Source organism: Chrysemys picta, chromosome 5 (genome assembly GCF_011386835.1).
Source record: "Chrysemys picta bellii isolate R12L10 chromosome 5, ASM1138683v2, whole genome shotgun sequence".
Taxonomy (NCBI): Eukaryota; Metazoa; Chordata; order Testudines; family Emydidae; genus Chrysemys; species Chrysemys picta.
Genome location: NC_088795.1, coordinates 80,382,067 through 80,395,448, shown reverse-complemented (window position 1 = coordinate 80,395,448; position 13,382 = coordinate 80,382,067). Strand labels below are relative to the sequence as shown.

General features: G+C 40.4%; 1 protein-coding gene across 35 annotated transcripts in view; it reads right to left on the bottom strand.

Annotated features, from left to right (window-relative positions):
* Window positions 1-13,382, bottom strand: part of TENM3 (teneurin transmembrane protein 3) — a 2,213,160-nt gene that overhangs the window by 153,279 nt on the left and 2,046,499 nt on the right. For all 35 annotated transcript variants that reach the window (XM_065596701.1, XM_065596700.1, XM_065596702.1 and 32 more), the window contains one exon: window positions 10,146-10,384. In XM_065596701.1, the coding sequence (XP_065452773.1) occupies window positions 10,146-10,384 (239 nt within the window). The remainder of the gene's footprint in view (window positions 1-10,145; window positions 10,385-13,382) is intronic.

The following is a 13,382-nucleotide window of genomic DNA, read 5'->3' as shown; positions in this document are numbered from 1 at the left end:
CTATCTCTTTGTTCTCCCACCAGGAGATAGAAGCCTGAACTCTGTGGGATAGCAAGACTAGTTTATCCAGGCTGTGCTTGTTTGGCACATAAATTGTCTGTAACCAAGCCTGAAGACATCGAAGATGAAATTTCACGAAGGATGTCACATAAGTACAAGTACGTGAGGCTATAAGACAGGTTTGAACTGTCATCTGGAGGCTCAGATAAAGTTGAGTGATGAGATCCTCCATAGTTGGAAATCTGTTCTGCAGTACGTATGCTTTGGCATTGATAAAGTCTAGGGTCACCTCCATGAAGTCTACAGTCTGTGTGGGAACTAAATGGACTTGTCTATGTTTACTCAAAGCCCCAAGGAACGTATGAAATTGAGTACGGATAAGGCTGTCACCCATACTTCTTGATGAGATTTCTTTGTGCACAAGCAGTCATCTAGATAGGGAAAAACTGACAAGTCATGGTGACAGAGATGGGCTGCCACTACCAATAGCATTTTTGCCCAAAGGGAACACTTTGTATTGGTAGTGGCCCTGACCCACAATGAATCTCAGGAATCTCCTGTGTGCAGGCTGGATGTCTGTATGGAAATAAGTGTTCTTTAAGTCAAGAGTTATGAACCAACTGTCCTTGTCTAGTGAGCGATTTATGGAGTCCAAGGTGATCATCCTGAACTTCAAGCTGCAGATGTAGACATCCAACCATCTGAGATCCAAAATTGGTCTCCATTCTCCTTTCTTCTGGGAGACAAGGAAGTATTTCAAATAAAATACTTTCCCCTATGGCTCCCAGGTGGAACAGGGAGTTTACTTCTTGCCTGAGCATCCTCTTGTGAGAGGAACCCCTAAGGGGCGACACAGAGGGAAGGTTTGGAGAGGGAAGGGAGAGGAACTCTATGGTGTAATTAGTGGTGATTATTTCCAGGACCCATTTATGTCATTATAAGGAGACAGGTCAGGGAAAAGCAAATTAAGCATCCCCCAAACTGAGTTCCGGAGTCCCAAACAAATAGATGTGGCAGAGGAACTGATCCGCAGCTCTCAATGTCCTGTCAAAAGTGTTTCCTGGTGGATGGCTGGGGTTGAAAGGAGAATCGGGGGGGATATTATGTTTGCTACACTGCACTCTCTGCTGCTTCCAGGGCAGCTTGTAAACCATTTGATAGTAGATGGATTGAGGGGCTAGTTGTTTTTTGTAGGGATCAGATTTCTGGTATTTTATCTATGGTGCTAGAGTACAGATGCCCACCAAGTGGAAGGTGGCCCTTGAGTCCTTTAGGGAATGTAGTGACTCATATGTCTTTTCACTAAACAAATTGTTTCCTTTCAAGGGCAGATCCTCCACCATGGATTGGACTTTTTTGGGAAACTTGGAGGACTAGAGCCACGATGCCTGACACATGACTATAGCAATCACCATTGAGCAGGAAGCTGTATCTGATGCATTGACAGAGGACTGGAGGGCCAATCTGGCTAGCACTTTATCTTCTTCAGTGAGAGCTTGGAATTGCAGCTGACCCTCTTGGAGGCATTTGTTAGTGAATTCTGTAAACTTAGTATAATGAATAAAATCATATTATAACATTAAGTCTTCATAGTTCACTATGGAAGTATAAGCCTGCCAAAGTAAAAGACTCTCTCTCAAAAAGGTCTAAGCATTTAGCTCTCTTTTCAGAAGGTGTAGATCTAGGATGCTATTGTCTGCTTTTTTCAGTGATAGCTGGGACGACTAGTGAATTAGGGTGTGTAAATAAAAATACTGCTCCCTTATATGGCATAAAGTACTTCTGCTTTGTACTTTTTGGAGTGGGGGCACAACTGGCTTGAGTGTGCCAGTCTGCTGTAGTCAGTTCTCAGAGGGCTTCACTAATTTTAAGTGCCACTTTACTGGGACCAGTGGTCTGGAGAATGTCCAATAGTTTATCAGGGGGGTGTCCTACACTTCCTCCAGAGTGATTTTGAGTATAGATCAATAGATCTTAAAATCATCAGTAGTCATCAGGCAGTGATGGCAAGGCTGGTGCTACCGTGTTGTATGGGGATGAAGATGACAACCCTGGTGGAGCTGATGATTCCACCAGATCTGGTTCTCCTCTTCCTCTGTTAGATCTTGTGGAGGTGTAGGATCTTCTCAGAGAGAGGAGGATAGTCTAGATTCCAAGTGGGATCATAAGGATTTGGGATGTTGCATGTATGGACCCCTAGAACTCAATAAGGCCAGTGTGAGGGGTGAAACTGAAATTGGGACATTCCCATGGAGAAAGGTCCATAGGTCCTGAGGTGCATAGTCCTTCGTAGGTGAGAGGGACAGTGCCCAGGACACTAGATCCTCTGTGTGGTCTGACTCCTTACCTTGGTGGGAGAGGTGACGCTCTCCAACTGATGCCCAAGTTGGAGGAGGAGGCTTCAAATCCATGGCACCCATTAGTACTGGGGGGCCTTATTATGCCCCTGCTGGTAGATGGTACTGGTGACAATACATATGCATGCCCATAACCACTGATGTGTGGACCTCCCTGGTAAGGATCAGTTCCTAGGAATTCCTAGGTCTGTGTACATGGCAACATCCTGAGGTGCAGAGTATTTATCTCCTGACACAAAGGAATGGATTGGACTTCTTTCTTTCTGTGATGCCAGCACTGTCGGTATTGTTCCAGTCTTTTCATTCTGTGTTGGTATTAATGAAATTGGAGGCCTTCACTGTCATTTTTCTCTTGTCAGTACCAAGGACAGTCCCACTCCTGTGGTTAACATTGGTTTCAGGATGCTCTTTCCCTTTGGAGCCAAGAGAACAGTACACCATACTCCTTGTAAGCTCCTGACACTCCTGTATCGGGGCACAGTCTAACTCAACTTGATGGGTGTAGGAGAAGAGGTCTTCTTTTTGGATGAGGATCTAGAGGGGGGTTTCTCTCACTTCTTGTAAGAGTGTCTCCTACTCTCTTTATGTCCCCATTTGGAGAGGTGCTTTGCTTTTCTCTTATCAACTTCGGAACCAGAAACCAGTATACTCAGAGAGGCGTTTCTCAATACCTTTGTCTGATGTATGGAGGAGGGGCTGATGGGCCAGGTTCAGAATGGAGCCTCAATAAGACCGTAAGAATGTCCATAGTGAGCAGACCAATGGTCCAACTAGCCCAGTATCCTGACTCACAACAGTGGCCAATGCCAGATGCTTCAAAGGGAATGAACAGAACAGGGCAATCCTCAAGCTAGCTGGCAGCTAGAGGCTTAGGGACATTCAGACCATGTGGTTGCATCCCTGACCATCTTGCCTAACAGCCATTGATGGACCTATCTTCTATGAACTTTTCTAATTCTTTTTTTAATCCATTTATAGTTTTGGCCTTTGCAACATTCCCCAGCAATGAGTTTCACAGGTTGACTGTGATTTGTGTGAAGAAATACTTCCTTTTGTTTGTTTTAAACCTGCTGCCTATTAATTCAATTGGGTTACCTGTCATGATTATATATACTTCAATCATGCCCCCTGCCACTTAGACATCTCTTTTCAAGCTGAATAGTCCCAGTCTTATTAATCTCTCCTCATATGGAAGCTGTTCCATACCCATAATAATTTTTGATGCCCTTCTCTGTACCTTTTCCAGTTCTAATATATGTTTTTTGAGATGGTGTGACCATAACTGCATGCAGTATTCAAGATGGCGGTCATACATAAGTTTACATATTGGTATTATGATATTTTCTGTCTTGTTATCTATCCCTCTCCTAATGGTTCCTAACATTCTGTTAGGTTTTTTGACTGCTGCTGCATATTGAGCGGAGGTTTTCAGAGAACTATCCACATTGACGTCAATATCTCTTTCCTGAGTGGTAATAGCTAATTCAGATAATTTTGTAATGTATAAGTGAGACTATGTTTTCCAAATGCATTACTTTGCATTTACCAACGCTGAATTTCATCTGCCATTTTGTTGCCCGATCACACAGTTTTGTGATATCACTTTGTAACTCTTCAGAGTCTGCTTTGGACTTAACTATTTTGAATAATTTTGTATCATCTGCAAGCTTTGCCACCTCACTGTTTATCCCTTTCCCCAGATTATTTATGAATATGTTGAATAGCACTGGTTCCAGTAGACTCTTGGGGGACACCACTATTTACTTCTTTCCATTCTGAAAACTGACCAATTATTCCTACCCTTTGCTTCCTATCTTTTAACCAGTTACTGATCCACGACTGCCTATTTTGCTTAAGAGTCTTTGGTCAGGGACTTTATCAAAGGCTTTTTGAAAGTTCAAGTACACTACATCCACGGAATCACCCTTGTCCACATGTTTATTGACTCCCTCAAAGAATTTGAATAGATTAGTCCATAGCCGACCATAGCCTATATTCACAGGCTTGGCAGATTCTGCTTGGAATGGATCCGCAAATGCTCCACTTCAAGGGGATGTGGGTTTTCCAGAGACGACAGCAGAGGCATTTGTAGTGGTCATCACTGATCAGAAAGGCCCAAAGGCAGACCAATTGAATCCCAGGATCCTTGGGCATAGTAGATGTTTCTAAAGGATGGGGGAGAGGTCGGCTAAGGGGAAGACCCTGAAGTTTTGAACCACTAAAAACTACACTAATTATAAAACTGTCTAAAATGTATTTATCTAAAAACTATTTATACATAATTATAAGTTTGAAGAATGCTTGCTAATGCTGCAGACGCTGAAGAGGTTCCATCTCAGACTACAGGTGGTAGAAAGGAACTGGAGAGGCAGTTAGTCTGCACTGCCCCTTATGCCCTCTGTTCAGAGCATGAGGAGGAGAAGGGTACAAGTGTGGACAAACAGATGCTTCTAGCAAAAATCTTCCAGCCTCAAGCACATGCCCATCTAAAGTGGAATACACATAGGTACCATCACCTGAAGAATCTAATTTTTTTTTGAGGGATTGGAGTATGTTTTCCTCTGAGTTCTTTCTTGGCTACAGATCCAATTGCTGATGCTGGTTAACTACACCAGTTGCTAAAAGAAATTCAAGTTCGTTCTCTACTCAAAAGCAAAGTAATTTGTATTTATTTATATTCTTTACTATCCCCCTCTCCTCTCCCCACTATCTCACTTCCAAGGAGTTGTTCAATGGATCCAATCCCCTACTCTGGAAATATATTTTGGCTCCAATCCAATCTTCCAATCCCTCATATGTGGCCTCTTTCCCTCCTCTCTTTGTTGCCCCATGTTCCCCTATTGCATTTTCTACACCACATCTTTGTCTATCCCAGTTTTTCTCATCCTTTTCAGGGTGTCAACCCTGTATCCAAAATAAAAAATGTTCATGACACCCTTCATTTACTATAAAAGTAAGGCTAAAAATGTATCAGTGCTAACAACAAACGTATATAATTTATTTGTCTGTTTAAGAGATTATCAAAGGATACTTGACCTTATACAGTAAGGGTGCGATATTTTCTTTGCTTAAGACTGTAATACAAATGTGACCCCTGATAATTTTTATGACCCTCCTCATGGTCACAACAAGACAGCTGAGGCTTTTCATATAGCACCCCTCCACTGGCTAGCCTCAATGATTGAACAGTTAAGCAGGGGTAGAGATGAGGTCTAGCAAACTGTCTCTTCTGCATCATGTTGTTTGTGCTGGGGCAGTGGAATCCAAAGCAACTTTCTTCACCCCAGATCTTCAGTGACTAAAAGTAAGCATGGACGTGGCCTGTTTATCTCTCTCCTTTTCTGGGAAGGAGCTGATTGAGAAGCTACATCGCTATTGCTAGAGGTGGGATCTATTACTTCCTCCCTTGCTCATGTCCATTTGTGACTGCCACAATCACAAATTAGATTACTTGTGTCTGCAGTACTACAGACCTTATCAATATGTACTGGCATATTTTGCAGTACTGGCAGCAGCATTTCATAGCTTGTGGCAATGCCTCTCTGTGAAATTAAAAAACCATGTCACAAACTGGCTTTACAGATGTCACATGCCACCTCCGCGGACAAGTCAGAGCATGATGTGTTCCCCTACATTTGCTGAGAAATATGTCACACAATGCGGCAGTCCAATCTAATTTTTATAAGCAATTTTCCATTGAGTCTTTTCTCTCACACTTGGTGTTATGAAACGATTAAATAAAATGAAGAATATGTCCATCTTATATTACTTACATGGAATTATACATGGATGGCTTATTAAATGCAGGGTATTTTTGATATTACATCTGCAGAGATGGGAAAACCACGTATATGAATAAGTGTAATCCATTCATAGCTTTATGGAGCCAAAATTCTCTAGCGAATGTCCCTAGGTGCTGCATTTTACATTCAGTTTGCTGAGTTAGCTGAAATGTGTGGAATATCACCAGTAGGCAAAGAGATCCCTATTGACTATGTATAGAAGGAGGCTCCTGTGCATTGTTTATTTCAGCAAGCATATGAACTAGCTCATGCCCATGAAATGTAGAACAGTTTCACTTGTTTTCAACAATAGTATGTGAATAATGTGTAGGGCTGAAAACTCTCTCTTCTTGGAAAGTTACATTCTTTTTTTAAATTAGACATGCCTATATTTCTGAATGTGTCTTTGGCACGAATAGTCCAGTAAAGTTATCTTTTTGTGACATTCAGACTCATAAGTGTTTTAGCTTTTGGGGGCTTAGAAGCCCTTGGTATTTTACTTTTTTTACCACTCTTCTACAGTCTCTCCTTCTCACAGAGATGTCTCACATTTAATACTGCCTAAAATCTAATACAGCCACTTCAAAATTTTAGCCGATGTTAACATTGCAATTACATCCATTATCTTCAAATTATTGTATCAACTTTTCCCCAAATCCCAAACAGACATTGATATATAAAAAATATGTTTGATTGTAATAACTAGAAATGCTGACCCAAAGTCTGTGACTGAGCACTTTTAGTCTTGAAGTTTTATAAATGTGATTATAATTTAAAAAATTCTATGTCAGAAGCCTACCTCTGAATCACTTATTTATATAAACAGACCAGTGTGTATGACCAATGAAGAAAAAACAAAATTCAGCTAGGAAACAGATTGGTCTGCCATGCATGAGACTTGAGCTGGATTCCTAGACAGGTCTCCAGGCTGACAGGGAAACTGGAAATGCTGCTATGGGAGTTGTATTCTGCCACAGGGGAAAGGAATTTCTCCTATTACTCAGCAGTCAAATTTCTTGCATTGTTCACAGTGGCTTCAGTCCAAGTAAGAGCTACTTCAAAGGCTTTATTCAGCTTAAGCTGTGGCTTGGACTGAAATTTAACAAGCCTGTTTCAACAAAGGCAATGAAGATTTACGGATCATAAGCCCCTCTGGGTTTGATTATTAATTTACATTGATAAAAAAGAATAACTTCCCCTTGATATTTTCCTCCCTTGTCTGGGCATATGGATCAGAGAGCAACAAATATGGCTTTCAAAAGTTAGATTTGTACATTTATCGTTCCATAATCACAGTGGTTTAAACTTCTTATTAACCAAACAGGACACTAATTTCAGTTCTACTGATCTTCATATTGCAGATAAAAAGCCTATTTTTGTATTAACTTGATAAGTTAGTTTTTATCATAGATCCTGAAAGAGCTCATAAAGCCATTCATGGGCTCAGAGGTACCAATATTCATAAACTGGTCATAGACACAGAAGTAGCAGAAAATACATTAAGGTCCTGATCCAACTCTCATTGAAGTCAATGAGTTTTCTTAATGACATCAGTAGAAGAAGCACTCTCCCATAATTAGGTAAATGTAGATTTATATAATGCTTAATGTTCAATATTTGTGAAATTAAATAACTTAAATGAACAGGATCATAATAGATTGTATAAGAGGAAGAGATTGTAGAGGCACTTAGGAAAATGAAAAAGGAGAAAGCACCTAGGCTGGATGAAGTATTGGAGGATATTTAAGTTATTGGGAAACAAAAGCGTCAAGTATTTTACAAGTCTGTTCAATGATATACTTAAAAAAGAGAAAATGTCACATGAATGGCATAAAACCTTTGTGGTTCACATTTTTAAACATAAAGGAGATACTGCAGTGTGTGGTAATTATTGCCCAACTAAGATGACATCAGATCCTATGAAAGCACAGGAGAAGATTAGTGAAAAACATCTGTGTGGAACAGTGGAAATTTGGAGGGGTCAGCATTGATTTATGCTGGGGTGGAGTACAATTGATGTCATATTTGTTCTTTGAATCCTCATGGAAAAGTTCAGAGAAAAGAGAAGGTAACTGGGTATGGTCCTTGTGGATTTGGAGAAGTCGTACAATTGTGTACCAAGAGATTACTCTGGTGAAGTTTGTGAAGGAGAGGTGTGCCAGAGGGATATGGCTGTCTTATCCGGGATATGGATGATGGAGTGATTACTGTAGTCAAAATCAAATGGGGCTCACAGCAAAGAATTCCCAGGAAACATTGGCCTTTAGGAGCTCTGTTTTGTTTGCAGTTGTTCTGGGCATGATAAGTGAGAATATATGAAGGAAGCCACCTTGGAATGTGTGATTTGCTGAAGACTTAGGGTATGTTTACACTGGGGAAAAAAATGTGTCTCAGCAAGTCTCAGAGCCTGGGTCAACTGACTGTGGCTCACTGAAATTGCACTATGGGGCTTAAAACAACAGTGGGCTGCAGCTCACGCTCTGAAACTCAATAAAGCAGAAGGGCCTCAGAGCCCTTTCTCCAGCTTGAGTGGGAATATCTACCCTGCTATTTGTAGCCCCACAGTGTGAACCCTGGGAGCCCGAGTCAGTTGACCCGGGCTCTGAGCTGCTGCTGTGCAGGGTTTTTTTTGCAGTGTAGATGTACCCTTAAGAAATATGTGCTGAAGATTGTGAGACTATGCAAACCAACTTTGAAAAGTGGGCAACAAAGTTTTGGGCAAGCGGGACTTACAGTGAGCATCAGTAAGACTTGAGGGAGGAGGACTCATCATAAAGGATATTACAGGCAGAAAGCTTGGAAGAGTGAAATAATGTAAATACCTAGGATCAATAGTTGCTGATAATGGTGCCTTTCTGAGTGAGGCCTGGCATCATACCAAATTGCTTGGTGCAAGTGGCTTGAGCTGACCCCAGTTGTCTGTGATAAAAGGTGCCAATAAAGTTAAAAGGTACAGTATATAGAACTGTAATTCAACCCATCCTAAAGTATGGAATAGAGAGTTGGCCCGCCAGAAGAAAAGAAATCAGTATGCTCTCCACTACAGAAATGAAGATACTGAGATGATCAAATGGTTCTACACTCTGACAGGAAATGAAACAAGGATGTGAGGTACCTAATGCAGATTGCCTCAATCGAACACAAATTGAGGGAGGCTAGGCTACAATGGTACGGACATGTTCAGTGGAAACCTGAGAGATATATTGGTAGGATGGCTCTTGCAATGATCGTGGATGGAAAATGACCAAAGGAGAGGCCAAAGGCTTGGTACATGGACCAGATATCAGCGGACATTAGAGAGACCAATTTACACGACATGAGCATGAGTCTTGGAAGAAGGCTATAAAACTCACCGACCCCGAATAGGGAAGTGGCAAGAAAGAAGAGGAAGAAACAACTTAAATGATAATTTAACAGACAATGAGGCAAAATATAAAATCATTTAAAAATAGGACAGACAGAGGAAAAACATTATTTTTCCCACTTTTTTGTCTTTATGTCATCTGTTTAGACAGATAATAAATACCTGTTTCTGCTTGAAGTGTTTAGTAATCCTTTGATCACTACATAAATACAAATACATGATATCATAATAACTAACAACAATAAAACATGTAAATGCTAAATAAGGTAAATTATGCTTGATGGGAAGGAAAACAGAGAATATACAATACACATGTTGGAAATTATGTGTGAACTACAGGCTTTTACAGCTTATATTTTATATACCTTAAAAATCTGACATTTTTGATTTATAGTCTTTTTTTTAAAAAAAAGGTATTTCAACTGCTATTCTGCTGAAAAATAATTGCAAAGTACTTAATTTTTTTAGATCCTATCTAAAGAATGAGAGTTTCAATTAAATTGCTCTGAAGGTTTAAGCTGTTACCAGAAACCACTGATAAAAATAAAGCTTTATATTGTACAGTTGGGCATAGTCCATATATAACCAACAAAACAGACATCCAGATTTATGGTGATAATAATCATATAAACTAGAACTTACCTATAAAGTAGGATAGCAGTATCGCCAGTAGCACTGAGACTCCTACAGCACAGAGTGCAGTACATTTCCAGCTACAGTACTTTGAAGACTTCTTGAATTTAAAAGCACTTCTTGATAGTGTATTTCTAGGTAGTGGCCGAGTAGGGGGGGAATAAACAGAGCCAGATGCCATTGTGTAACCTGGTGTTGCAGTACTGAACAGTGGTGTTGTCCCTGTTCCTGTTTTGAATAAGAAATGCCTGTGGAAGAAAAAGACTATATTAAAACACAATAATAAATAAACAAATGGAACAGGCAGAGACATTTTTGGTTCTCCTTAAAGCTGTTTGCCTTTTTTTCTTAATATCTTAAATTTTTTTTCAACCTACATAAATTCTTGAAACCAATACACTGCAAAACACTTACATAGAAAAAACAGCATATTTTTAAAGTACAAGTGAAAATATTTGTGATACACACTCTGTCCACAGATTGACCAGAACCATACTAACTACAATAATGTAGGCAGTGTAGCTAGCAGAGCTCTTGCCAAATTCTCTGACAAGTGTGGACAGGCATTTTTTCGTCTGAATCCTATGTTATAAAACTATGTCACATACTACAGTGATCAGGATTAAAAAGTCAATGTTTTCCAGATACCACACCTCTATCACAATTGTTTCTTAGGGCTGGTCCATACTAACCCCCCACTTCGAACTAAGATACGCAACTTCAGCTACGTGAATAACATAGCTGAAGTCCAAGTATCTTAGCTCGAACTTACCATGGGTCCACACGTGGCAGGCAGGCTCCCCCGTCGACTCCGCGTACTCCTCTTGCGGAGCAGGAGTACCGGCGTCGATGGCGAGCACTTCCGGGATCGATCCCAGAAGACCGATTGCTTACCGCAGGACCCGGAGGTAAATATAGACGTACCCTCAGTCTAAATACAGGGTGTGACAGATATTGAAACCCCATGCAGTATCTTTGGATACTCCTGTGTTAAAATCATGTATGACTGTGTTCTGCTCCATCGGTGAGAATTACTAGAGTTCCTCCAGGAACTAAAAACAGTGGGGGTGATTACCTTGGGGATTGTCAGTAACTCCAGAGAAGCACCACCTGGAGTCATTAAATATATTGGTCCAGAGAGTAGGAGACAAAGAAAGGGTTTTTGGTATAAAAGGATGAGATTGAACAGACCCAGGGCCTTCTTTCTGACCCAGGAAATGAACAGAACCTTCTGTCCAATGGGGCTCCAAATCCTTTCAAAAGGATGGGAATGCTTTGGCCTAAGAGGGTCCCATAAGATTGAGTGACTGACTTCTGGTATATTTATTATGTTTTCTCTATAATGCTTTTACCTTAAGAACAAATGTCTTGCTTAGAAAGAGCTGTGTAGTAACTTGGAATTACTGGCAATATACTGTTCATAGCCCTTGGAGAAAAAGCAATGCACAGGCACTGGTCTTTACCATAGTGTAAGGCAGGGAGCTGTGCCCTTCCAAAATCCCTAGTCAGACAGGAGTGGGACAAGACTCTTTGCCCAGAGACCCGTAACAGCTGGAGACCTAAGACCTGACTGGGCACTCCAAGAGCAGATTAGGGACAAGGGGGATAATGGTGCAATTACCCTGATACAGGGAAAACAGCAGCATCTCAAATATAACTGCATGGCAACTTTTGGCAAATGTGGGTAGTTTTGTTTTTGATGTATCCCCAAGAATCATTTCATAATCTTCAGTTTGTGGATATCACCCTACTAAGATGTGATCATGGAACCAGGAGCTGGTTTCATTTTGGGGATTGGGTAGGTACAAAATTGTTTTGCAAGCCTGCCCAAAAAGGTTGTAGGCGGAATTAGAGGGGAAAAAATAAAGCAATGTTTAGGATTCTCTCAATGAGTGAGTCAATCACCATGCTAACGCTGACTACATTTTTAACTGAAATTTCTGGGGAGAATACCACTCTACATGAGCTCTGAGGCAACATGTTCAAATGAGGCTTCAAGAAGCTTGTAAAACCTCACCGACTGGGTTAAGAAGGAGCACTGTGTAGAATTTTGTTATTGCCAGAAACACCAACAGCAAGACAGAACTATACAGGTGTGTGCATACCAGAGGAGGAAACAGAGGGTGGCCAAACCATACAATTATTTATAATAATTATGTTATAATATAATTATTATTTAGTAAGATACATTGGAGTTACATCAGGAATGAATCTGCTCTTTTACTCCCTGGGAGAAATGATGACACTTGATAACCAGGAAAATTTGTGCTTTGAGAAGGATTTGTGCTGTGGGAAACCAGTAGGCCATTAGAACCTTGGCATCAGCTGCACTTCTTTGAAATATTTCCCCTGAGAAGATTCTTGGTAATATACAGCATAAGGAACTTCACTTGTAAACAATATTAAGGCTACTGGTAATGACGGCAGATCTGTGAACACCAAATAAGCCCACCACATAGCATTTAGCTTCAGAAAGGGGAACTACACAAAAATGAGGAAGCTAGTTAAACAGAAATTAAAAGGTACAGTCCCAAAAGTGAAATGCCTGCAAGCTGCATGGAAACTTTTTAAAAACACCATAATAAAGCCTCAAATTAACTGTATATTCCAAATTAAAAAAACATAGTAAGAGGACCAAAAAAGTGCCACCATGATTAAACAACAAAGTAAAAGAAGTGGTTAGAGTCAAAAAGGCATCCTTTAAAAACTGGAAGTTAAATCCTACTGAGGAAAATAGAAAGGAGCATAAATTCTGGCAAGTCAAGTGTAAAAGTATAATTAGGCAGGACAAAAGAGAAGAGCAACTAGTCAAAGACTCAAAAACTAAAAGCAAAAAATATTTTAGTACATCAGAAGCAGGAAGCCTGCTAAACATTCAGTGGAGCCACTGGTCGATTGAGGTGATAAAGGAGCATTCAAGGAAGATAAACCCACTGCAGAGAAATTAAATGAATTTTTTGCATCATTCTTCACACCTGAGCCATTCTTTTTAGGTGACAAGTCTAAGGAACTGTCCCAGATTGAGGGGTCATTACAGGAGGTTTTGGAACAAATTGATAAATTAAACAGTAATAAGTCACCAGGACTAGATGCTATTCACCCAAGAATTCTGAAGGAATTCAAATATGAAATTACAGAACTACTAACTGTAGTTTGTAACCCATCATTTAAATCAGCTTCTGTACCAGATGACTGGAGGATAGCTAATGTGATGCCAATTTTTTAAAAAGGCTTCAGAGTCGACCA